Source organism: Bos javanicus, chromosome 8 (assembly GCF_032452875.1).
Source record: "Bos javanicus breed banteng chromosome 8, ARS-OSU_banteng_1.0, whole genome shotgun sequence".
Lineage (NCBI taxonomy): Eukaryota > Metazoa > Chordata > Mammalia > Artiodactyla > Bovidae > Bos > Bos javanicus.
The window spans coordinates 22,678,921-22,706,245 of NC_083875.1; the positions used below are offsets into that span (position 1 = coordinate 22,678,921).

At 41.2% G+C, this 27,325-nt stretch overlaps 1 protein-coding gene across 5 annotated transcripts; it reads left to right on the forward strand.

Annotated features, from left to right (window-relative positions):
- The first annotated feature begins 509 nt into the window (after positions 1-509).
- LOC133252493 (cyclin-dependent kinase inhibitor 2A-like) lies at positions 510-25,736 on the forward strand. 5 transcript variants are annotated; one of them, XM_061425143.1, is made up of 3 exons: positions 510-592; positions 22,424-22,730; positions 25,351-25,732. In XM_061425143.1, exons 2-3 carry the CDS (start codon positions 22,427-22,429, stop codon positions 25,374-25,376), a joined length of 330 nt encoding a protein of 109 aa, XP_061281127.1. In that variant the 5' UTR covers positions 510-592; positions 22,424-22,426; the 3' UTR covers positions 25,377-25,732. The 5 variants fall into 5 exon arrangements, with proteins under 5 accessions (XP_061281127.1, XP_061281124.1, XP_061281125.1 ...); XM_061425140.1 differs by lacking the exon at positions 510-592 and adding an exon at positions 1,039-1,125; XM_061425141.1 differs by lacking the exon at positions 510-592 and adding an exon at positions 1,134-1,221.
- Positions 25,737-27,325: the final 1,589 nt, after the last annotated feature.

The window sequence follows — 27,325 nt, forward strand, 5'->3', positions numbered from 1 at the left end:
GGGTAAGGCTGCGGGAGGAAGGAGCGGTGGACGCAGGGACACTCGGAGAACGGGGAGCAGCCGTGGGGGAGGGGAGCACGGCGGGAGGAGGAAAGAGGAAGAAGCGTTCAGATGCTTCGCTGAGCGGGATGTCAAAACCGAAAATAAAATTTGCCTGGTGAATGGACTCTTGGCCTAGCCCAGAACCCTCCGCAGCGCGTGGAGCTGGGAGGGGAAGGGGCGCCCCGACCCAGCGGGAGTTGGGGTTCGGCTCCGCCTACCTGGTCCGGAGCGGGGCCCGCCGCTCCAGCGGCGCCAGCGCCACGCAGTGTCCAGATGTCGCAGCAGTTTCCTTTAATTCCGCTGGTTTCCCAAATCTAGAAGTGGAGCGTAGCGCCATTTCTTTCAAAAACTGACATCCAGCCTCGTGAATGGCGGATAGAGCCAGGAGATGACTTTGCGTTTTTTTTTTTCTTTTTGATTTTTAAATAATCCGGTTTGAAGAAAGGGAGGACCTCCCCACCCCAGCGAGGGGCGCGAGGAATAAAGGAAGGGGGTCAGGGAAGCAGGGACGCGAGCCGGACCGTGGCGGTTCCTGATATGGCCGGGTCAGGTGACGGATGTTGCGAGGGGGGCGGGCTGCCTGGAGATGCGTTGTGGCGTCAGGACCCGGAGCTGTCACCGCGTGGCGCTCCCGCGCGCTGGGTGGGAAGGTGGCGGGGTAGGGGAGGGGGGCAGTGTGGACAAGGCGGGAAAGGAGAGGTGCGCGGGCGAGAGAGGAACCTAGGAAGCTAGCCTCCCGCGCGCGCGCCGCCCGGCGCCTCAGCCCGCCTTTCCCGCGCGCGCTGAGCGCAGAACGGTTCTCGGCTCCCAGGAGGTTGGGGGCGAGCGAGCGCGCGCCGGCCCGGGCGGGGGCGCGCCTGCGGGGCGGGGATGGGCGGGCGGCTGCGCGTGGGTCTCAGATTGCGATCCTTGGGGGGCGGGCGCCGAGCTGCCTACCTCTGAAGTCAAAAGGCGGCGCAGCGGTCGCCGAGCTCCGAGGCGGCGAGAACATGGTGCGCCGGTTCTTGATTACAGTGAGGATTCGGCGCGCGAACGGCCCACCACGAGTCAGGATTTTCGTGGTGCACATCGCGCGGGCAGCGGGTGAGTGGGCAGCGCCGAGTGTGCGGGCCGGTGTGGCCCTCGTGCTGATGGCTAGTGAGGAGCCAGCGCAGAGCGCAGCGATGCATCCTAGACCAGGTAGGAAAGGCCTCGAAAATCCCGGGGCGCAGTCGGCCCTTGGGTGATTTTGTTTGATGTAATCTATTGCACAGATAAGTCACCTCCGGACGAGGTTAGAGGAGGCTGTTACGGGGGTTGGTGGCTCCTTCCACTTTCTCCCCATACGAGTTACAGTTTCTCCTAGGTGCAGTTCTCCCAGCATGCTGAGTGAGCCCGGAGCCCCCTTCACACACCTCATTAAGTTCCTGAAACTCTGGGGGAAACTGGGAGATTCTAAACCTACTCTAGAAGTCAGTCACTCCTGAATTTCCTGACTGGGAATCAGTAAACACACACACACATCCACACACAAGGTGTATTTCAAAAGCACTTTATTGTGCCCTGAAGGAAAGTATTACTAACGGTCTTAGATTTCTGGAGGCCGCCTTTTTTCTTCCTGCCGGGTCAACCCTCTCTCCTTGCGGTAGTGGAAGAGGTTTGAGGGTGGGGGTTCGCACCCTCAAATATTACTGTTACTCTCAAAATAGTAATATTGATCGCAGGATCAGTAACTTCTAAGAGGAGCAATCACTTGCTTTTATAAGTCAAAGGAGAGATTGACTTTCGTAGTGAGATGGAGATTTCTTTTTTAGCGGCCTGGTGTTATCTAAAGGAGTCGGGACAATGCCCGTATGTTTAGAAGAAGCCAGAACTGCAGTGCGGAGCCCAAGGATGACATCGATCATATTTTAATCATCTCAGGCCCCAACTAAAAGGCCCAAAATGAGGCCTACTTCTTGAAAAACAGAAATCTAGGTAGTTGTGTCCTCACATCAGATAATTCTTTACACAGTCGATGTAATTTCCTATGACCAGAATAGTTGAAAAATATATATATAGTTACAATATAGAGAGTGCTAATTAGAACCAGGATGAAAAACCCAAAAACAATTTAATGAGGCTTCATTTTTGTGGCCTTCCTTGTGGCGTTATTTCCCTGGAAATATGTGTTTTGAAAAAAGCAAAGGCCAGCATAGGGGGGAATTATTTTTTTATTTTAACGTTAGAATTTTTGACATGTAAATGTAAAACTGTTAACACTATCCGTGTTTAATTAGGTGCCTCAATTCTATTGGCGAAAATCTACAAACAATTGATTGGGAAAGTACACATTTTCTTTTTCATATTTTTATTAACGGTCAGTTATTTTTGAGCATTAGTAGAAGTAGCTTGTAAAAAATTTCAAGGGATGTTGCTGGATTTGATTTCAGTTCATTTTAAAACACTAACAGGATCCCATTTTTCAAACGGTGCTTTATCTGTACCAGCAAGCATTTAGCCATTATAATATGTTTTTTAATATCTTCATTTTTAATATTATTCTCTATATAAAGCTATTTTATTTAAATTATTAAGTTGCATCCAAAAACTTATAGTAACGAAGTAGAGATTTGTAACCTATGTAAATTCTGTAATTACTTGATTTCTATTTTAGGAGTACATAGGATAATATTGCGATTATTTTAAGTTAGAGAAATATTCATTTTATATTTGTTGTATAAAGAGTTAAAATATAAAAATGGTAGGTTCATTTTAAATAGCCATTTATTTCTCGTTATTTAGGTATAAGTCAATTTTCAGGTATGAAAGCTGTTTAAAAATGCATTGATCATATGATGATCATATGAAAAGCCCAATTTTCAGCAAATATCTGATGTCCGAACACATGGCTTAGAAAAAATAGAATATTTTGAAAATATGTGCAATTCTCCAACTTCTTATATGAAATTTTACACATATATAAAAAACATCTGGAAGTATTCATTATAAATGGCATGTAATTATATATATTATGTCTATGGTTGTGCTGATTTAACAATATATGTGGATGGTAATTATGTTGGGACTCATACAATTCCTTGAGAGCCACAGTGCTAAAAATATAACTTGTATGAATTATTTAACATTAACGCTGACTGGTATGGTGTTGTTAGTTTAACATAGTTTTATAGTTTTGCAAATATATTCATTATGACTTTTTTATATGACTGGAAACTGTATATAATAAAATTTCATGTTACTAGTTTCTTATCCATACATGCCTGATGAATTACACTAATTGACTTGTTACCTCTACCTTGGTGTATTTATAAAATAGTCATACTTTTCTGAAATTAAATATTTATTTGTTTACTGCTATCTGGGAACTCTTAGGGCTTTTCCCCTCCTTTAACGGCATAGTGTTCTCTCACGGTAAGCACTATACAGTTAGTAAACCATTATTCCCAATGTGTACATGATCTCTAGCTATCAGAAATAAGACAATATTCATTTACTTCTTTGGGGGCTCAAATTTTAAAATGCCCATTCTCAACACAGCCTATTGCTGTCTGCGTCCACAATATTTTACAGGTCTGCTAATTACGTATTAGTTTATCACTAGTAACTACCATGATAGAGTTAAGCTAAACCATTTTCCCAACGTGTGAGTGACTCCTAATAATAAAGTGATGTATATCATCTCAAAAAACACTTTCTTCAAAGAAGGCTGAACATTTGGCCCAGTGTTTTTGCTTCTAAAACCTTTAGTTCTTTTTGAAAAGCATAACAACCTCACTTGCCCTACTCCATCCTAAAACACTCTAGGCCAGAGAATCCTCTCTGCTCCAAAATCCAGCCTGATAAAAAGTTTTAGTGGTGTTTTATTTCTGTAGTTTAAATTATGTAAACAATGGGTATAGTTTCATTTTCTAAACATAAAATTCTAATATTGAATAGCTTTAAAAAAAACCCTACAGCTCTCTAGATTCTGATTTTCACATACCTGATGATTAATACTGTGTCTGTTTACTGACTGAAGATTAATGCACTTTCCTAAACACCTCACTGGCAAGAACGTTTTTTACATTGTATATCAAGAGCTTCTAAATATCCATACATTTTTATTTAGCTTTTCTATAAGTAGGCATCATCTTAAGGAAAGAAAAATACTGACAAAAATTGATACAAATAAACAGTAGCAAGAAATTGAAAATTGCCTAAAATTCTAGCAATCACATTGTTAAATTATTTTGAATTATACTCTGGAATTAGGTCTGAAATATTTCAGATCTGGATCATTATAGGCAATCATGTTTTTGAAGAATATTTAATAGAATGTAAAATTATTATATTATAAAGTTAAGTGATTTTTTAAAAGCAAGATTTAAAGCAGAAACAGTAAACAATTCTTATTCTTAATTCTCTCTCTCCACACACACACACACACACACACACACACAGTAACACAATATTTATAGTGGCTTCCTCAAGATGGTTGGTGGTCTTTTGTTTTTTCATTATACTTTTGAGTTTTCCAAAGTACTATGACCATCATCAGTTAATAAAAAAAAAAAGATAAAAACCTTATTTTCCTACAGTTCAGTGAACTAAGACCTTACTTAGAAAGGATGAGGAAAGTATTCTATTGCACAAATATTCTATATAAGAAGGTGCCTTTAAGGTCTGGAGAGAGTCTGTGAGGGTTCTGACTCTAGGGAACGCTGTCCCTATTCACAAAGTAGTTCGTTTTTAAATAATTGATAAATGGATGGCTCTACCAGTTTTCAAGTCGCCTGGGTGTTAGGCCTCTCCGGTTCTAGCACTTGCCCCCTTCTCCGGATCCCTTCTCCCAAGTCCTCTCTAGACGACTTCAAGGTGGGGCTTGCCACTTCCCAAAGCTAGGCTGGGGTCCCCACGGTTGTTGCCAGGACCTCAACGTGAGGTCTAGAAGGACGTGAGACTCGAAGTTGCTCTGAACCGGCCCCTTCGCTTCTCAACCCCAGCCACCCACCTTGACTCTTACCCCACCGTATCAATTCTTAGAGATGCTTCGGATGCTATTGCCGCTGGGGTAGGACCCTCCAGCTAGAGCTAGACGCAGACCCTCACCCAACTCCGCCCTTTCGCACCCTTTCTACTTTTAGCCTTCCCTGGGCCTCGCTGATGCTCCTCGCCGCAGCTATTTCCGCACGTAATATTTCATCAAAGTAACAGAGCAGAGAAAGGGTTAAACGCAGAGCAGGACGCGGGCTGACAGAGGTGAGAGAGGCATGGGGGCAAGTGGAATCTGAGTGGGCTTCGTGGCTTTCAGAGGGGTAAAAGTATGACAGGGGACATCTCTGGGTCACCTCTCCGTCTTGAAACTGACTAGGCCTCCCCGCCCCCACCCCCAAGAGTGGGAGCGGGATGGGACAGGTTCACTCCGAGGCGCACTTCTAAGTTTTGGCGACTATTCCTTTACCTTCCAGGCTAGGGGGCAACCAGAGTGTTGACAGGCCTGGATTTCTTTGTTTCTCTGTCTGGGATGCAAGGTGGTATAAAGAACGGTCCGTAATATTCTTCTAGTGATACGGTCTCGCAATAGGTTTCTTCTTATACTGAAGCTTTCCTCATATTTGAAAACTTTTTTCCTTCAGTTAAAACATTAAAAAGATATCATTTGTCAGAGTGGAAAAAAAGTAAGTTTGAAAATAAGGTCAACTTCTATGTCAGCAAGCCAACTGATGGAGACAACCTTAGTAATAAATATTTTGTTTAGTAGGAAAAGGGAGTTCTTTTTAAAGACTACTCCACCTTAGAAAATGCCCACCAACTGGGGGCCTCGGCAGAGGCTCCAAATCCTAATTCATGGTCTTTCAATGTTTGTTCAGAAATCCCATGTGTATTGACAATTGTTGAACTTACTATATGTCAATAACATTTGCTTTTTAAAGAAAGAAGGATTGAAGATAATCTCTGCTTGTCAGTGTTGTTTGCATAAAAACTAGAGTGATTGTTGCAGTTGGGCAGGACTACATAATCAGAAGTAATAGAAAGGAAGAATTAGTGTCAACTACAAGATTGAAAATTACAGTGCCTCAGAGGTCCTTTGGAAAAGAATAAGTTGATTTTAAAATTTTTATTACAAATGACTTTTTAATTCTTTGTCAACTAGCTCTCGGTTTCCCCCTTTACCTTTAAAAAGAAAATCTCAGAATTTATTTAAATGGTTGCACAGCCAGTAGGTGTTTTTTTCTCAAGGAAGGAAAGTTTTGTAGATTGTAGAGGTTCAGCACTGTATGAACAAAGATATGTAATCTCTTAAACAAATTGAAACTAACAAAGCTATGCCATCAGAGTGGTGTAAATAAATATGCCTTTTTTAAAGTTAATCATGAGAATAATTAGTGAAGTTAAAGAAGTAAGGCAAAGGTTATCAGCAGCATCATTACCTGGACTGCTCTTTAAAATACATATTTCTGGAATTCACTCTCAGAATATCTAACTGAGCAGATTTGCTGTGGAGTCCCAATAACCTGCATTTTAAAGCATTTAAGGGGGATTCTGTTAAGAGATAGCTCCTTGGGACAAATATGGCCAAATTGTTTTTTTTTTTTTAACTTATTTTTTATTATTTACTTTTAAATTGAAATTCAGACTTTTAGATAAGATTTAAAACTTTAGAATCACACTTTGGGTCCCAGGTAGGACATTGAGAATCTAAAGAATTCATCGGAGGAGCTATTTTACCAAATGAAGGGAACCCTTTATTAGTATTATGTGATTCTTCATGTGACTTGGAGAAGATCGTCTCTTAGATGTCAGGTCTCTACAATCAGAACACATTTGAGGGCAAAGGATGAAATAAGATATACTTGTGCATTAAAGTTTGTAGCACCAGACAGAAATTTTCCACAAAAGACATTAATGGTATCTTTTTGAAGCACTATATATACTTACTGTTGTTTACATAGGATGGATAGTGCTAGATAGATAGAGTAATAAGTAATAAGGGATTTTTTCATTTTATTTTATTTTCCAAATCAGAAATCAAGCAGTAAACATAACACACTAAAATTATGTAAGAGAAGGGAAAGAAAACATAGAAGTATTTTACAGGTTTAAATTATATTTATTTATGATCAAGGCAAATTACAGTAAAATGTACCCATAACAGAATAAAGCACTTATAGACAAAATGATGGGTCTTTGTGTCTGTAAAAACACATTGGTGAGGAGAAAATATATTTACAAATAATGTAAGCTTAAAAAGAATTTGCAATTATAGGTAAAACTACAATATTATGCTTTCCCAATTATAGTCATAATTTTTCTGCTTTTAAACTACATTTTTCTAATGTTACCCCTATTAGTTTGCTGGTTTATTACGGGGGGGAACTTACGTTTTACTTTCTTTTTTTGAGTGCCACCATTTTCTTGCTCTGAATCTCTCTGGCTGCCAGATCATCTGACTCAGCAATTGTACAACTCTTTCACCCAATTTAAAGAAACAGCAACTATCCCAAAACAGGGTATCCCCCCAGTTGCAAATCTTTACCAGCCTATAGAACTAGCAGTATATTTAAACTCTGAAATAATTGTTACATGTACATGCAACATGGACACTTTGAATTTTACTCCATTCAATTTACATACTGAATAGTTGAAACTGAATTTATTTTGTGTAACACAATTTTTGAAAAGAAACTTGTTGAAACTTTCTTCTAAAAGTATATGGTCAAGTTTGCTTTCTCTTTTTCCTCAAAATAATTATGAGGAGATTATTAACAGTGATAGAGGACATCAACTTATATTATTTCATTTAATGGTCACATTTTCCTTTTGTTTTAGGGGTTTTATTCTCTCATTTCATAGACTGGGTTGCAAATGGTCTGTCAAAAGTCATTGACTAGTAACATGCCAAATTCAACTAGGTGTGCTTCTTGCACCAAATGCCCTAACTTAGCCCTTTATAACTGCCTCTTGAGTGAATACATTTATATATATAAATGTATACATATAGTGTCAGTTCCATCTCTTATAGTTAGTTATTTTGTAAATTGCTTAACTCTCTTGGATCTACATTTTATTCAGCATTAGCTACATATATTCTAGCAAATATATATTGATTAGGTGAATGAAAAAGTTCTGAAAAATAAGGCAGTTTAATAACTGAAGTCCCTTCTAGGCTCTAAAAGCCATTCAATCTCATAATAAAACAAGAAGATTAACATTTTAGAAATTTGTATCTTGCCCAGAATAAAACTAACTCAAAACTTCTTTATAAATTAAATTACTCACTTCCACTTCAATTTAAGATCAATAAATAGGAAACCTATGCACCAGCGTAGGGGTCACTTGAAGCACAAAGTAGAAATGTCACTTTCTTGGAATATGTGGTCTGTGATTAGATTCCATTTCTTTTACTTACTAGCTGTGTGGTATTAGGACTAAATCCTTAAAACTCTCAGTGCTTCCATTTTCTCATCTGTAAACCTGAGGTGGTACCCTCCAGTACTCATCCAGTAAGAACTAGTACATGTACAAATAGCACATGTAAAGAGGCATTGTAAACTTTCAATCCATCACATACATTTGTCAGTTATTATTAAAGTGCCTAATTAAACTACATCCTTAAAAGCACATTAGTTCACTTTTACAGTAAATGCCTTCTTAACTATAATTATTTAGAGTAGCTAGTAATTCCTGAACTCCGTTTTAAAGAACATGCATATCATAATAAACATATATTTATTTATTCAAATCACTGATGTATTCCAAGGTGTCAGGTAAGTTTGTACAGAAAATCAGTATAAAGTTTTAAATAATCCCTACATGATGGCCTTTATAGTGTGATCCCAAACGTTTCTAGTATTCATAATTATTAAACAGGTATTAACAATAGTCATGAACCTCTGTTTTCTAAAATAAGAAATTAAATTGGTTTTAGAAAATTGAAAAAAGTTATTAACTTGCCTTTAACTTATCAAAAAATTTAATAACCCCAAATAATAATTTTTGGAGGGAACACACATAATGGGTTCTTGATTCCTTCAGAAAGGTTGCTGAAGTATATCTGAATCAATAATTTTTGCACAGATTTTCCTACAAGTTCTTTGGTAAAAAATGTACATGCATAGGGTTGTGTGTGTGAGTGTGTGTGTATTTGAGTGTGTGTGTGTGTGTGTGTGGTGGACAGAAAGTGGGGAAGAAATGTTAAAGTCATCCTCAAAACCTTCAAAATGTCTGCCTTAGAAGATGACCTCCAACTATTCTTATTCACGTTTAGTAGGATATCAAAGAGACAAAATATATTGAATATACTTCCTGGGGCAAAATTGACCTAGGTGTATAAAATTAGTGTAGCATAAACATAAAAAATATCCTGTTATCATTTTTTGAAAAATGAAGTCTGAGAGTTATCATCTTAACCATAAGATAGAGAACTATAAAAGTATATCTTCAATCTAGAGTCTCAAGGGAAAAGCATAAGTGGGAATGTTAAATCTGTAAGTGAAAGGTGCTAAAACACGAATAGAAAGCATTTTATGATTCATTCAGAATTGACCTATGTGATCATGAAGTTGATTCCTTCCAGAGCAGTTTAATTCCATAGTGGGTAAAGAATGTGACTCCAGGAAGAGTGATCCAACACAGAAAATTTTCTTATGATCTTTTACAATATCAGAGGGTAGTTTGGCTTCAGAATTTTCAGAAGTCCAGGAAAGGGAAAAAAAAAATGAAGATAACAGTTAGACTCTAGAGCCCCAAGAAGACAGTCTGCTCTTAAAGGGTAGTTGTGGGGAGGGTGGTAACTAAGTCTCCCTTTGAAGAGGAAAGCTTCAAAATAGATGTATTAGAATACTCGAGTATTAGGCTACTGGAAATTAGAGTATCCTAAATCATTGTTAAACCCTATTGATCAACCATGAACACTCAACTTCCACCAAGAGTAAAAACTAAACACAATGTTACTTCTCTGTGAGTTTCACTTTTTCAAGTTGATACTAACACCTACAAGCATCAGCATACTATATGCTGGAATACTGTATGTCTTCAAGGTTAGCAATTAAGACAGCAACACATATTTGAAAGGAGAAAATCTATCCCATCAAGGAGGAAAAAGAGGGAGGTTGGGAATAGAAGCTTAGAGAAGGTAAACTTTACAATTTTGCCTATAGTTTCTCCATTGTACTTTCAACTTGAACTGCAATCCAAGGAATGGTGGTGGGTGGCAATGAATGGAGAGGAAACACTGAATGAATGTAAGTAACACACTCCTTTGTTACTTACCATGATTTAATGAAAGATTTTGTGGACATACTTTTATTATAATACAGCCAATGTGATTACAAAGAAGCTCTGTTTTCATGGGATTAGAATTCAAAGAGGACAGAATTAATCACACCTTTTGGAAAGCAGTTTGCTTGTTCAATCCACAGATACCTGCCAGAATGTACAATAATGAGAAAAAAAATTGACAGATGGCCTAAATAAATAAGATGATAGTAAATGTCGTATCCTTAAAAAAAAAAAAAAAGAAGTTCCATTTATTGAGAGCCTACTGTGTACCTGGATTTTTCTATATCTGACATTCTATATTCTTTATAATAACCCTATGAGATATGTTTTATTCCCCTTTTTGAGAGGTAAGGAAATGGAGGCTCAGAAAGTTTATGTCATTTATTCAAGTCCGCAGAACTGATCAATGAAGGATGCGGGCTACCTGAGTATAAAAACTAAGATTGTCCCATTACCTATGTTGCATTTGTGTCTTCTCCAAGATCATTATTTAAGGGTGTGGCTGACATCCTCACCAACCACATTTGTCACGGTCAGAGTAAGTTGCTGTGGCCCAAGAAAGAACATAAAGGAGGATTGGGTTTAAGATCTGCAGGAATCATTTACTTGCTGAGTAACCATGGCAAGGCACTACCCCTCCATTTATAAATCAAAGGGGTAACTTTTTAAAAAACAATTTTTAATATGTATCACAAGACTTATACTTTTTGAAAACCTGCAATACTATTTATTGCAAAAATTTTGAAAAATCTTAAATATCTGACAACAGGGGCATCGGTAGGTAAACATTTTCCCCCAAGTAGAGTATGTTGCAGCAAATTAAAAGTAGTGTTTATAAAGTGATTTTGGAGAATTTGGGAAAATGCTCTAACGATGAGTAAGAGGAAAAGTTCATTTCAAAACTGTGTTATATCCACAAGAACTGAGCAAAGATAAAAGACAGGAAGGAAATATTTCAAAATGCTGTTCTTGTTTCTATGTAGTATAATTTTTCATTTTCTTTATAAAGCTCATTTCTTACTTTTTTTGCATATGTGAACTATAATCAGGAAGAAGTCATTCAAAAATGAGAGGACTGGATTAAGTGACTTTGAGGGGACTTCAAGATCCAAATTTCTGTCACCATGTGTATTATTAGCCAGGAATAATCACACAGAAGCATGGTAATTCCCAAAAGTGGAGATCCTGTCACCTTGGTCCAAAATTCACAACCTGCCTGATGGCACAGTTCTCAGAGAAGAGAAAACACTGCTGAGTTGTCCACTACATACTGTACAAATCAATCAGCAGGGAGACCTAGTGGGGAGAGTGTGCATCTCTCAGATGGAACTGGGAACCTTGAACTTAAACTGCATCTCCTTGTGCATTGTGAGTTAAGCACTCTGGGCTTCTTTTTTTCTGTTTTATGAAAGAAGGATAAAATACTCTCTATCCCACAGGATAGTGGTGGGATTAGAAATAATGTATCTAATTAAAGCTGCTTAATGCTTATCACATAGTTGGGGTTCAATAATGGTAGCCATTATGATTTTCTTGGCAATTTGGAATGAATTTTCTCTTGTTTCTATTTACTTCTTTCTCTCTCTTCTGATTATATGCTTTACTTATTTTGTCCCTCAGGATGAGGCTAATTCTAATTCTCCATATTCTGTGCATATAAACAAATTATTCATGTATGCACACAAATACATATTATATATTTATATACACATACTATATATATAAAAAGAGAGAGACACACACACACATACAGTGCTACCTTTTAGTTTTTTCAACTTGCTAAGTAGCTACAGATAAGTGTAAGTAATTCAACAAAAGAAACTTATCAACAAACAAAAACAGACATTTATAAAACAATTTAGTTAGAGATTAATCATTTTCATGATTTATAGAGTCCTCATATCACAAGAGTCCACTCTAGAAATAGTTTTAATAGTAAACTCCTTATATAGATTTAAAATCACGTATGTTTTGCACACACTTTGGAGAAGACAGCTGCTGTATAACATATACTTAGAAGTTATCCTCAAAATCATCTTGGGAAGATGATGATAGGTACTGCAGATTCTACACCCAATTAATACTTTGGAAACCAAGACTGAGAAATTGGGACTTATCTATAATTATGCATCAGGTTTATAATAAGTTAAAGAGAATTTGTGTTTTGTGCTCTTTGCCCACATCCTGTTTGAGCAGGAAGATAAATTTTACAATAATTCGGAGTACAAGTGAAAAATCATAGAGTCCCTGAAAGAGTGCCCTATTCATAACAGATACTCAGTAATTGTGCTGTATTGAATTTAACTAGAGAATAGTTTTAAAAAAAAGTGGGGGGAGAAGAAAACATGCCTCTGTCTTGAATTTTCCAAAGATATAATTTCTGGGGTCACATTCCCTATTTTTAACTAACCTGTTACAGAGATCTGCTTTGTTTCTCAGAGATCTCCCTTTCTACTAAAGTTACATTTTATCCCTGTGGGGAAATAAATAAATAATTAAAGGAAAACCTTGTATTCTTTGTCATTTTTTACCCAAGAAGGTTCTTCTTTCCCATTTAAAATGCCAGGCTTGGACACTAAGCTCTTAGAATTCTTACCCAGGGGCACTTTGAGGGGCAGTTTTCTTGGCTGAACAAGTCTCTTTCGAGGTACAGCTGTTATTGCGCCCACTTTGAAGATATCAATGCCAGAATAAAGTATTACTTTCTCAAGGTGATAAAGTTGGTGGTAGAGCTAGGCCTGGGCTCTTCTTTACTATCTCTTTCTACATTAAAAGAGGTGACTGAAATTATTCTTCCATTGCTTTCAGTTCAGTTCAGTCACTCAGTTGTGTCTGACTCTTTGCGACCCCATGGGCCACAGCATGCCAGGCCTCCCTGTCCAAGAGTTTACTCAAACTCATGTCCATTGAGTCGGTGATGCCATCTAACCATCTCATCCTCTGTCGTCCCCTTCTCCTCCTACCTTCAATCTTTCCCAGCATCAGGGTCTTTTCACGTGAGTCAGTTCTTTGCATCAGGTGGTCAAAGTATTGGAGTTTCAGCTTCAACATCAGTCCTTCCAATGAACGCTCAGGACTGATCTTTAGGATGGACTGATTGGGTCTGCTTGCAGTCCAAGGGACTCTCAAGAGTCTTCTCCAACACCAAAAGCATCAATTCTTTGGTACTCAGCTTTCTTTATAGTCCAACTCTCACATCCATACATGACTACTGAAAAAACCATAGCCTTGACTAGATGGACCTTTGTTGGCAAAATAATGTCTCTGCTTTTTGATATGCTCTCTAGCTTGGTCATAACTGTCCTTCCAAGGAGTAAGCATCTTTTAATTTCATGGCTGCAGTCACCATCTGCATTCATTCAACCCTAGAGCCCATTTATTCAGGCTCAGCTCAGATATGTCTAGAAGCACTGTTAACTGAGTATACCTGCTCTGATAAGCTGTTTCCTAAGGAGATCACCTTAATTATTGGAACCTCTCCAGGCCCTGAAACACAACATCTTTTTCCTGATAACACGGGTCTGAAGTGTATTAGCACACTACAGTGTGCACACTGACGTGCACAGATCAGAGTGCGTCTTCCTTCTCCTATACTGTGAATGTAGGCTCCCTTAAAGACTACATCCCAATTCCAGACCACCTTTCTCCTCGAGAGAATCAAATATGTTGACAGTTGATACCAATTCACCCTCTTGACTAAGGACCCTTCTTTTTTGTGTGTGTCCACAATTATAGTGTGTCCACTATATGCCAAGCACCTGGCATATAGTACGAACTCAGTTAATCTTTGTCAAATAACATTATGAATAATGGCTTTCAGAAAAACAACTTTTATTTGTCTAATAAAAGATATTGTTTAATTAGATGGTTAATTTATGCATATAGTACAAAATTCCAACAATATAAGTCATAGAATATGAAAAGAAAATCACATGCTTATCTTCATACCCCTTTTCTTCTCCCCACAGTTAATAGGCTTCTTTGTTTCTGTCCAAAGGTATTCTCTATATTCTTTATTTTTAACCTCAAGCTATATATTGAATGGTTCGTTTATAACAATACTAATATTAAATACAGTAAAGAGATGTATGCTTTCATGTATATTGCCTCACTTGATATAACAATCTAATGAGATAGAAAGGTAGAGCAAGACAGAGTCCATTTTAAAGATGTGGACATTGAAGCTAAGAGTAGTCTCAAAAGAGTTCACAGTGGAAAAGCATGTCATTACGTAGACATAGAGAAGAGACTTGTGGACACAGTAGGGGAGGGAGACGGTGGGATGAATTGAGAGAGGAGCATTGGAACATATAGATTACCATATGTAAAATTAGGTAGCCAGTGAAAATCTGCTGTATGACACAGGGAGCTCAAATCAGGTGCTCTGTGACAACCTAGAGGGGTGGGTTGGGGTGGGAGGTGGGAAGGAAGTTCAAGAGGGAGGGGACATATGTATACCTATGGCTGATTCATGTTGTTATATAGCAGAAATCAATACAATATTATAAAGCAATTATCCCCCAATTAAAAATAATTTTTAAAAACAGATAGTGAAATCAAGACTGTCAGTTGTCAGATAGTGAAATCAAGACTGTCAGTTGTCAGATAGTGAAATCAAGACTGTCAGTTGTCAGTCCTGTCACCAAGTCAGAGTTATGTATCCAATAACCTCTATTTTCCTGATAAAATAATTATTTCAAATGATGTATGTGCATATCATGCATATCATACCCTGTGAATCCTGCAGTGGCTTGTAAGAACCAGAACCTAATTTCAGAATACTATTAACACCTTCTCAAATGTTTTTCTTTCTCTTTCTGGTGGTGTATTGAATTAATATTCACATCTAGAATTACTATTCTTTGATTTGTAGGGTCACAGGAGCACCATCATCACAAGGCTTCCTTTAATTTAAATAAAAGAGTCACACATTCCTCTGATAGTGTCGCCTACTCTCAGCTGGGTTCTCCAGGCTGAAGGAAAGGCTTCTCAGTTTCTAAGTCTGTCTTAGCCCATCCATCTTTCTTCCTAACAGATATCCTAAATCTTCACCACTCTCACTTCCTAACCCACCATCTTATCATCACTGTAAACAAGCCACGCTTCTTTGTTCACAGAAGGAAGTGTTTCAACTTCCTCCCTGCCCTGACCTTTTCTCCCTTCCCACATCTAGCTGAATCTCCTGCATCAAATTTATGATCACTCCCTGTGCTTTGTACTCCATTTCTTCCTGACTTTTTAGGTGCCTCAGGTCCCCAGAAATACCCTATCTTGCCTGTGTCCTCAATTTCTCTCTCTCTCTCTCTTTCTTCTCCTAACACTTCTTCCTGTCACCCGGCACTCTTCCTTTAGGGTATATGTGTGCTCAGGCCTCTTCCACCTCCCTTCTGCCTCCTCTTATCACACGTTGCCTTGAACTATCGCAGCTAACCTGTGAAAGAGTAGCCTATACACCGTGTCCCCACTTCCTTGACATCCCATTCACTCTTGGTTTTCCTTCTGATCCATGTAAGCAGCACTTAACAGACTCCTTTGCAGGCTTTTCTTTCAGGAGTTTATGTTTCCAGCTTCTCACATGCATCCCAGTAAATTACTTTCTGTTTTCCCAAACCTCTTTGCATTCACTTCTGCCTGGAACATCTTTATACTTTTATATCTTTATACTCACATTTTTTAAGACTAAGATGAGCTTTCAGCATCCATGGAGACCCCTAAGCCACAGAATGAGCTTGGTTCCGTTTTCATTTTCTTGTGTCTACTTTTCTTTGCTCTTCTACACATATTACATATAATACCTCATTTAATCCCTACCACAACTGTTTGAGGCAAGTACTATTATCCCAGTTATACAGATGAAGAAACTGAGCTCCAAGTGCATTAAGTTACTTTGTTATAGAGCGATTAAGTGAAAAGTCTAGGTTTGAACCCAGGCATTTTAACTCAAGCCCCATATATTTAATATCTTTTCCGCCTCCCGGCCCCCGCCACACTCAGTGCTCTACCCTTAACCTTTGAGCTTGCTGAATGAACATTCATTTTTAGAGGCGAATAATGGTGGGAAAAAAAATGGTCAGAATTGAGACAGATTTTTATTTCATAGTGTAGATTTTCAAAACTACCAAAACAGCACAAACCTAAATAAGGCCATGTCATTCTCAGCGAAGAGAAGGAAGTTTGAGAACGGTAATAACAGTAACCAACAAACTTCGGAATTTTTAAAGCTCTTGGACATGTATCATCTTACTTTATCAATCCATAAAATATGACTCCATTTTACACATGGGGAATCTGAGACTAGCATAACCAGCACAAGGATCCTGGGTTTTATATTTTATTTATTCTGAGATTTTCCCCTCAGGTCTGATCTAATATACATGAGTAAGTTGAGAGTTTGGTAGTTCTTTAAAAGAAAAACTAGGCAATCTTTCATATTATTACTAGCTACCTATTTATACAAGATTTCTGACTGAGTATGGGGTCAATTTCTAGAACAAAGGGGCCACACTCAAGGATGCCACTGCTGCTCTGCTAAGTCACTTCAGTCGTGTCCGACTCTGTGCGACCCCATAGACGGCAGCACACCAGGCTCCCCCGTCCCTGGGATTCTCCAGGCAAGAACACTGGAGTGGGGTGCCATTGCCTTCTCCACAAGGATGCCACAGTCTTTAGCAATCTCTACTGAAAGTGTTGGAGCTAGTGCATACCTGTCTAAAACCTGCTTTTGAGAAAACTCAACCTCTATGTCTATATATAATGCATCCAGTGGATGTTGTTATACTGTTCGATCGCCCATTTCCTTCGTCAACAGTCCAATATATTGCATGAGAGTTTAAAGAGTTCCTAATGTAGGAATCTATAGTTGAATTTTAGAGGAATTTCTGAATTCCCTAAAAGTTACATGTGCCAGCAAACACACTTTTTAAATAAAATTGTATATTTTATTTTTGGAGGAGAGGGTATATAGCTTTCAACAGCTTATTCTCCCTGCCCTAAGATTAAGAACCATTATTTTAATGATGATAACTAATTTTGATATTAGTCTAAAAAGCCAAACATACTACAAGGGAAATCTGTTCCCTCCATCTCATTACCACAACCGCTGTTTTCCTCCCCCCTATCATACAATACCTTAAGCAACATTAGAAGATGTTTACATTATGTTCTACCACAGTTTGAATTTTCCACATCATTGTTGCTCTAGTACTTGAGAGGTGCCTGGAGGAAAATATAAATAACACAGTGATGCATTGTGGATTTTATAATGGATTTGAGATCCCATAAGTTTTAATTGTCATTATTTAAAACCTCATGTGTTGCCTAAGCTAGCAGCCACTGAAAGTATAGTCAAGTATTATGGGTCTTCAAGAGGAGTCAAAAAGGAATTGAAATATAACTTTTAAAACAGAGCTGGGTTATCTAGCAGACAGATTAAGCATTAACTTTTCATTAAATATGTCGGTCATTGGAACATGTCCATCATTGTTTCAGTGATTAAGGTTTTCTTGCCTGCCCTTTTATATGTAATACTGGTAATTCTACCCAAACCATTTCCTTCTGTCTCCTAGATTACAAGAAAATCTTCAAAATGGATAATTTAAGAGCTAACAGGCATTAGCTTAGGTGTGTGATACTGTTCTAAATGCTTATGTGTGTATCAATTCATTTAAAACTCAAAACAGTCCTAGGAAGTAGGGACAACTCTTATCCCCCCCATTTTATAACTAAGAAAAGTGTAAGGTTTTTCTAATAGGAAGGAAAGGTGGACAAAAGTGGCACCAAGACAGTGTGTGAGCCTGCTTTTTGAATTATCTATGAGTGCAGCCTTGTCCCTAGCACAATGAGCATGTTTTCTGGTGTAGGAGGAATTATTGAGAACAGAGCCTGCTAAGCCTAAGGACACCCTTACCATGTTCCTATCTGCTTATAGGTAGAAATCTCCACCATCCCTTTTAAATTGACCTCATCTGCTCGGAGCCAGCCCGTATACTAGGCACTAGTGCCAGGCATTGTGCAAGCCTAGGAAACGCTCTCCCCCTACATCCGTTTTACATGTGTGTGGAGGGAGGGAGGCACAGCCTGGCGCGTGAGCCAGCTCTCCAGAAGGGATGTTTGAGCTAGAATTTCTGACATAATTGAGCCAGCGCTCGAAAACCTGGTGCTGAGCGTTGGAGGGGGAGTGTGTCCTCTCCAAGAAGGAAAGCCTCCACGGTGGAATGGCTCATACCTATCCTGGGCTCTCAGCGCCAGGACAAGCTGGCCGTTTCTTCTGATTAAAAGAGGAAGCAATAACTTTGCCTATGACTCCAAACACACTGGTTCGAACTTGGCAGTTAGGAATCCTGTGCAGTTGTCTCATGCCACGCAGGGTGTATGCGCGAGGAATTTTCACTTGGCTGGAATGAACTCGCTCGGAGCCGCGCGTGCGCCTCTGATGGGAGTGGGGAGACCGGCCGCGAGGACGCGGGTGGGTGGGGGAGGGGAGGAGGTCCCAGGGCGCCCTCCTTTCACGGTCCCGCCGCGCTACCGGAGCGGACAGCTTCCGGCCGGTGCCTCGGGTCGCGTGGGCGGCGGACCTGTGACCGAGGAGGCCCGGCGGGGGGCGACTTAATGTCTTGTTCGTTGGGAGCACAGGGCGCCTCCTGGAATAGCGCATGGAGGGCGCTCCTCGGGTGCAAAGACTCCGCGGGAGGAGTCGAGGGGCCGAGTTTGGGGGCCGCTTCCGCCAACCCGGGAGGAGGAAAGAGGAGGGGCGGGCTGCTCGAGAGCTGCCTGGGCGGGCCGCCCGCGCTCGACGCAGGCGGGAGGAAGGGAGGGAGCGAGGGGCGAGCATTGGGGAGCAGCATGGAGACCTCGGCCGACTTGTTGGCCGTCGCCGCCGCGCTGGGCCGGGCTGACGAGGTGCGGGCGCTGCTCGAGGCGGGGGCGTCGGCCAACGCGCCGAACCGTTACGGTCGAAGCGCGATTCAGGTGGGTCAGCAGGTCTGCCGCAGAAAGGTGGGCGGCAGGGTGTCTGGGTGGCGAGGGCTTTGGAGGACGAGGTCTGCCATGGAGTCGGAACCAGGTAAGCGTTTCTTGGTAAAGGAGAGACTTTTCAGACCGAGTTAGGGATCGGAGACCTCCTCTCGGCGACTCTCAGGGGGCTCAGGACGGCCGCGGAGTTGGCTGAGAAGGCGCGTGGGGTTCAGATCTCTAAAACGGTGTGAAGATCTAGAAGGGAGAACCTATGTGTGTTAATATAGACCGAGATGCGAAATTGACGAACGTCTGGAGTACGAGTATAAAGACAATAAGACATGCTAGACCACTTACCCCCGAACTTACAAAATTGTGAATGGAGCTGATCGACTTCTTTGTTGGGGTGGGGTGGGGGTGAGAGGGAGATTTCAGTGGAAATCTACTGCTGTGTAAGTTGGAATAAAGGTCTATTGAAATTATTCAGAAGCAACCACATACCGTGTTTATTATTTTTTTTAACCGAGTAAGGAACATATATGCTTGTTTAGGAAATATATGAAAAAAAAAAAATTAGTGCAATTATGCCTGAAATAATGCTGCCAATTTAGCTACCACTTGAGTGTCTCTTACCTTTTGGGGTATTTTAAACTTACTTGGTACAGATTAATTTCTTGGGGAGTTTTCAATTCCTCATAGTTTAAAAATGTCATTTCTCCTCTCCCCACTCCAGTTTTGTATGTGTGAGGATGCGTTGTCAGTTCGTTTTACTGTTTTTTTTTTTTTTTTTTTCTTTTTCTAAATCTGGAGCTAAAAATGAATTCTTCCTGGCCGTCACTCCAGTTTTATTCCAGGTTTCGACAATTTCTGATTCTGAAAAATAATATTTATATAAAATGCACACTGCAAAAACTCCAGCATAACAAGACAAAGGAAAAGTAACTCAACCTGAAACTTCACAAGTGATTTCACAAGTGAATCGTCCTTTCCTCAAACTATGCTACATAGAATAGATACATTTTATATACTTTTAGATACAAAAATAAAAATAAAATATCCTCAAATTTGAGATTATTTGGGATTTGAAATGTGGAGAGATTTGGAGATAAAAAGGTTGAATGGTTGTAGAAGAGAAGCATGAGTTCTTTTTTTTTTTTAATGCATGCGTGATTCATAATTGGATATCTCTAACGTTTTGCCAGCAGTTTGCAGACTGGGCGTTACAATCTTCTAGTTCTGGAAGATGTTATATTAGACCTTATTGTTTAAATACAAAAAGAAATAATTTAAAATTATTTTTAAATAGGATAAGGGCATCAACAAAAGGGATATGATTTTAGTTTTGAACCCTAACCAAATTTGTGTTTAAAAATACTTATAGAAAAATTTTAATGACTAAATTAAATTTATATCTTCAATTTGACTTAAGTACCCTAGAAATATTCATTTGAATGATTAATTTTCTTTTTGCTTTGGATTACTATTATGATTTAAATATGTTACTTTTCATACTTTAATACTGTAGCATATAATAAAACCTTTAACCAATTTAATGACTAAGACCAAGGACTTCATTTATCCAGTTCATCTAATATATTTTCACCTGCATTATATACAAGCATGGAAGGAGACATACATATATATGAGCTCTGGCACTTGTAGTAGATCTTCCAAAAGATTATGGTATCCTTGGGTGTGGCCCCTTTGTTTTGGAAATTAATTCATAATCCATTAGAAATCCAATAGTGTAAATTTCCCCAGTTTTTCTTTTAAAACAATTCTTTCTTCTAATGCACTATGTTAGTTTTTCTTTTTGTAGCTGCAAGTTGGTTCACTTAAATTTTCTCTGTGTTTTTTGAAAATTAAATCAGTTTCACTTTCTCCAGGACAGAACTCAACAAGCATAGTATAACTTGTTAAGATTCCTAGGTTTGGACAAATTAATTCAAGTTTAATACAGAATTCAACTAAAAATAAGTAATTCCTCAATATAGTGTAGCTAATGTAACCAAATAATGGTTACCCTAAAAAAGAATGGTCTATCACCTCCACCCACTGTATAACACTCAAATTGCAAAGTTGCTGTGATTGTGTGAACAGTATTTCAAAATTCCTCTTTGTTAATGCTCTTGTATCATCAAAGATTATTTAGGAACCAAATGAGGTGAGCACCTCCTCTTTAATGAAGTCTCAGAGTGTGATCTTGGAAAGTGTCTTCCTATTTCTGCTATAACAAATTACCACAAATTTAGTATCAACTTAAATTTATTATCTTATGGTTCTGTAAATCAGAATTCTAAAATGGGTCCACAGGGTTGCATTCCCTTTATGAGTTCTAAGGAAGAATCCATTTCCTTGCCTCTCCCAACATTTAGTGACAGCCAACATTCCTTGGCTCTTGGCCCCTGCATTTTCTCTCTGACCTCTGCTTCCATTCTTATATCTTCTCTCTGACTGAGATCTTTTTATAAGGAAACTTGTAATTAAATTGTGCCCACCCTGACAATGCAGGTTAATTGCCCCCAAAATCCTTAATTTAATCACATCTGCAAAGTCCCTTTTTTCACATAAGGTAATATGTTAACAGCTTTTGAGTATCAGGAAATGGACATCTTTAGGGAACATTATTTAGCTTATCAGAAGAAGGAATTTTAGGACTGATTAGACAAACTTTTTCATTTTATACTTCAAGAAATTGAAGTTTAACGTTCAGGGAAATCAAGGGTAGCTTAACGTTTTACAAGAATTAAGTTTTTGTGGGGTTTTTTTTTCTTTTTTTCATTTTTGCTTTTAAACAATTACCACGTTCTGGGCTTGGACATACAGCAGTGAGCCATACAATGTCTCTGGGCCTTGCATAATTTCATATCAAAATAAAATACAGGAGGTTAGACTGTAGTCTAAGTCAGTTTGTTCCTCACCCTTTTGCTGTTATCTATGACTCTGGTAGTGTTCTGTTCGTGGCTGGAACCCCGCAAAATGTTGGGGAATATAACAGTGTGTACAGAAAAAGAAAAAATGGAACAGGTAGGAGAACTGGCTAAGCGAGTCGGTAACTGAAAAAAAAAGTAGTAACTAGATACTTGCGGATTGTCAGCGCATCTGCAGGGAGTAGGGGTTCTACAAGTAGTTTCTTTAATCCTGCCCCTGCCCCCACCCGTCCTGACCACTCTGCTGTCTCTGGCAGGTGATGATGATGGGCAGCGCCCGCGTGGCCGAGCTGCTGCTGCTCCACGGCGCGGACCCCAACTGCGCGGACCCCGCCACCCTCACCCGACCGGTGCACGACGCCGCCCGGGAGGGCTTCCTGGACACGCTGGTGGCCCTGCACCGAGCTGGAGCGCGGCTGGATGTGCGCGATGCTTGGGGCCGCCTGCCCGTGGACCTGGCGGAGGAGCGGGGCCACCGCGACGTCGCCCGGTACCTGCGCGCGGCTGCAGAGGACACGGAAGGCGGTAGCCATGCCAGCGCAGATTCCGCGGAAGGTCCGGCAGGTGAGGTGGTGGATCCACGAGTTTGAACTCAGAGAGCTTCCGCTTCCCAGAGCATTCACTTTTAGAAGAGAAAGTTGGACTCGGGAGAGTAGGCTATTTGGTGTTAGCTCACCCTGCCAACCCGTGGGACAACCCCAGTCTTCGATCACGCCACCACGTTAGGGCTGCGGACGGGATGTCTCAAGATGGATTTCCGCACGTTAAAGTCCATCGCAGAAACCGGGCCTCCCATCCTCTAAACATTCACTGCACAACTAGACTAGATTGAGGAGAACTGAACACTCCGGAGGCTCCTGGTCTAGTGAGTGGCCCCTCTTCCCGCAAATGAGCTGCAGCCGCATCCATTCAATGGCTCTCAGTTTTCCCATTAGTTTGCCAAGACCGCTGAACCACCCTGGGGTTTCCAAAGTCAGATTCTCGTGGCATCGTCTGGCAGAGACCTGTCATTCCCTACTCTGTTGCAAAATGCGGTGGAGTTTTCCAGAGCTCCCCAGTGGGTTGTGAGGGCAACTGGAGCGGACACCTCCCCAACTCTGCACTGGGATTTGCTACACTCTATGAGAAACACTCTCTTAAGCTTTTCCCTCCCTTGAGCATTCTGTTATGATGAGGATGTGGTCCTCCTTGCCTTTTTCTACAACCACAAGAACTTCTTTTCCCTTGGTCCCCTTTCCCCCACCTCATTCCTACCTGCCTAAAATACCAACTTTACTCTTAGTTTTCTGAAGACAGAATTGTTTTATCTATCTATCTAAAGCATTATATTAATACGAAATTACACGAAAATTTAAGGTAAACCATAACTTCAAAGAGACTGAAACCTATCCTGTTTTGGCTCACAACTGGGATACTAGGCTCCTCGTGCTCTAGGGGAGCTTAGGAGGACGGAGTGGAGAGGCTAGCTCTAGATTTTGGGAGATGTCTTGAGCGCAGCGCCTTGGGTATGAGAGGCATGCACATCTTTAGCCTGCTACCCTCTCTCTCCTGAAATTGAAGCTTGCCTAAGGCAGTGTCATAGGAAAGTGAAAAGAAAGTGAAGTCGCTCAGTCGTGTCTGACTCTTTGGGACCCCATGGACTGTAGCCTACCAGGTGCCTCTGTTGATGGGATTTCCATTCCAAGCAAGAATACCAGAGTGAATGGCCATTTCCTTCTCCAGGAGATCTTCCCGACCCAAGGACCCAAGGATTGAACCCGGGTCTCCCGAATTGTTGACAGACGCTTTACCGTCTGAGCCACCAGGGAAGTCCAGGGAAGGCATAGGATCAGGGGCCAATCAGAGGGCTGTTGAGCGGAGTAAGAACTGGGAGGAGCTGAAGAGAAGGATTTAGATGATCAAATTGGGCCACAGGCAAATGAATAATCAAACCTAGGATATTTAACCCAAGTACGGATGATCCCTCCTTCCTCTGTCCCTACACGTCCCCTTCTTCCCACCCTTTCTTCTTTCTTTCTTTTCTTTTTCAAAGTTCCTACTGTGTGATCAGCCCCAGTCTAGGTCGGGCACAGAAATGAACAAGACAAAACAGGAGTCTTACTGTCACTGAGCTTATATTCCGGGAAACTAGACTTTTAAGCAACATAACAGTGTATTTCGAAGAGTGAGTTTGTAAAACTAATGTGGTGGATAAGAGTGAAGTGTGAATAGGAGGCGAGGCTATCTTAAGAGTGGTCAGAGAACCAGACTTATGAGAAGAGATTAGCCACTGGAGGCAGAGAAACTTTCAAGTGCAAAGACTTACTCCAAAAAGAACGTGGCCAGTTAAGAAGATGGGAAGGCCAGATGGAGAAAGCACACAGAGATCAAAGAGAAGGGTAGAGACCAGATAAGGTAGTGGCCCAGTAAATCCAAAAAAGGATGTTAGATCAACCTGGTCTCCCATTGGCTGAGACTCCCCAAGGCAAGACACCCCGATTTGATCCATCTCTGGTCAAGGAACTATATTCCATATACCACAACTGAGTTCGCATGCCACAGTGAAGATGAAAGATTCCACATGTCACAGCTAAGACCCTGGGCACCAAATAAATAAATATTAAAACACACACACAGATTTTGTTCTAGAAACGTTAGGAAGCTATTAGCCGCTTTGGGAAAGGGGTGTCTGGGAAAAAATACAATAGGACTGGAACCGAAGATTCTCATACTGCAGAGCACCCCTGAGCCCGAGCACCCCTGACCTCTCTGGTTACGCCAGTTCGCTGAATCGCTCTGAGTTGCAAGAGTTACCTGGGGACGTTCTAAGGGCAAGGCGGCGACACCTTCGCCTCCAGTCGCCTGGAATTATGTGTGGTAAACAACTTGGCACTAGTAATAGACCCGCTTTGTTCTCTTAACCCCACGGGCTGTTCAACCGCTGTCTCCCTGCCTCGTCGGGCGCCTCGGGAGCGGCTGGGGAGCCCGGAGCAGCCCAGACTGGCAGCGGACGCGCTGCGAAGTTCCGGAGGCTAGTGAGTGCCGCGGCGGCTGGGAAGGTCCAAACGCCCTAGACAGACTCTGGATAAGGCGTCAGCATTGCGGGGGTGGGGTGGGGGCAGAGAGGAGGAGGGAGGTGTTACAGTCTTTGACTTCCGTTTTCTAATGTCTCTCTCTCTCTCTCTCTCTCCTCTGCCATCTACAGACAGCTCGGACCTAAAGAAAGATTGAAATCATTGGAATACGAGAAAGAACATCAGATCAGATCAGTCGCTCAGTCGTGTCCGACTCTTTGCGACCCCGTGAATCGCAGCACGCCAGGCCTCCCTGTCCATCACCAACTCCTGGAGTTCACTGAGACTCACGTCCATCGAGTCAGCGATGCCAACCAGCCGCCCAGTTCTTCCCAGGTGTCCTAATGCCAGTTTCCAGTGCCAATCCCCTGGAGGAGGGCATTGCAGTCCACTCAAGTATTCTTGGCGGGCTACAGTCCATGGGATGGCAAAGAGTCGGACACGACTTGAAGCGATTTATCAGACATGCATCAAATAAAGCTTTTTTTTTAAAAAAAAATGAAACAGCTTCGATTTTCCTTTCCCTTAAATTTCCCATATACATTTTGCTATAAAAGTTTTCTTAAAAAAAAAAAAAAAAAGACACCTTTCTTGTCTTTTCATCGGATTGGAGTTTTATGGAGCGAGTACTCGTGCCCTGAGAACAGGTAAAAAGGACACTTCTCTTTCAAGCCTCCTACCCGCCAGGCTCTGGGTTTATTACAGCCATTTTGTGAACTAGGAAAACGAAGCTTAAATGGATTACATGACTCTACTTGTGTCAAACTGCCTGTGAGGGGTGGAGCCAAGGATAAAAAAAAATGTTCTTTCCGTTCAGTCAACATTTATTAAGCACCTATTATGGCATCTTGCCAGGAGTATAGGTGGGAAGGGAGGTGAGACAGACATCAAGTAATAAGCACACGACATAACTAGAAATTTTTAGGCCTATTTCATTGAATCGTAGATGCAGCTTTGTTTCCTAAACTCACCATTGTTTCACGTACCTTTTAGGAAAACCACTGCAGTTAATAGTGAGTGTGTACGTGTGTGTGCACCGATCAGTCCCTTCAGTCCTATCGGATTCTTGGCCACCCAATGGACTCCTCTGTCCGTAGCATTTTTCCTGGCAACGAATACTGGAGTGGGTTGCCATGATACCATAGATCAATAAGAAATCCCTATTTTAGATGACAAAATCGCCAAAGCGGCAAATTTAGATTGATGAAATGGGGTTAAAAATTGATAAATGGAAACTCCAGGGGAGACCTCAGATTGAGATTTCCCTTACTTACCTGGCCCCAGAATCCGAGTCCGGTAAGGTTTTGGGTATTTTGCACAAAGTGTTACAGCCAATAGGTGGCGAAGCCAGCAGAACATGACTCACAACCACCCGCCTCTTTCTGCAGTGCGCTGGGGACCTGTGTGAGAGGGCACTCAGTGCCCTGCCAGTGCTCTGGGATTGGTGGGGCTGGGGCGTGAGTCTGCTGCTCTGACCGCCACGCAAGCCAAAACCGGTTCAGCCTTCTCTTCCAGAGAAAGGGTGCTGCAGGAACGTGGCTCCAACTTCAGCTAGGGCTGCCTTGGCCTCCGTGGCTTATTCATTTTTTATTGAGGTGCAATTCACATAAGATCAACAATTATAAATTTTATAGTCCACTAACGTGGTATTCGGAGAAGGCAATGGCACCCCACTCCAGTACTCTTGCCTGGAAAATCCCATGGATGGAGGAGCCTGGTAGGCTGCAGTCCAAGGGGTCGCTAGGAGTCGGACACGACTGAGAGACTTCACTTTCCCTTTTCACTTTCATGCATTGGAGAAGGAAATGGCAACCCACGGCAGTGTTCTTGCCTGGAGAATCCCAGGGACAGGGGAGCCTGGTGGGCTGACGTCTCTGGGGTCGTACAGAGTCAGACACGACTGTAGCGACTTAGCAGCAGCAACGTGGTATTGCTGCTAAGTCACTTCAGTCATGTCCAACCCTGTGCGACCCAATAGCAGCCCACCGGGCTCTCCCGTCCCTGGGATTCTCCAGGCAAGAACACTGGAGTGGGTTGCCATTTCCTTCTCCAATGCATGAAAGTGAAAAGGGAAAGTGAAGTCGCTCAGTCATGTCCGACCCTCAG

What these genes read in the sequence shown, in the direction of transcription:
- LOC133252493 (XM_061425139.1), top strand. Translation starts at nt 18,655, where the DNA reads ATGCGCGAGGAATTTTCACTTGGCTGGAATGAACTCGCTCGGAGCCGC. An exon ending in ACGGTCGAAGCGCGATTCAG is followed by an intron (nt 19,252 to 22,423) that starts GTGGGTCAGCAG and finishes TGTCTCTGGCAG; the next exon opens with GTGATGATGATGGGCAGCGC. An exon ending in TTCCGCGGAAGGTCCGGCAG is followed by an intron (nt 22,731 to 25,350) that starts GTGAGGTGGTGG and finishes TGCCATCTACAG; the next exon opens with ACAGCTCGGACCTAAAGAAA.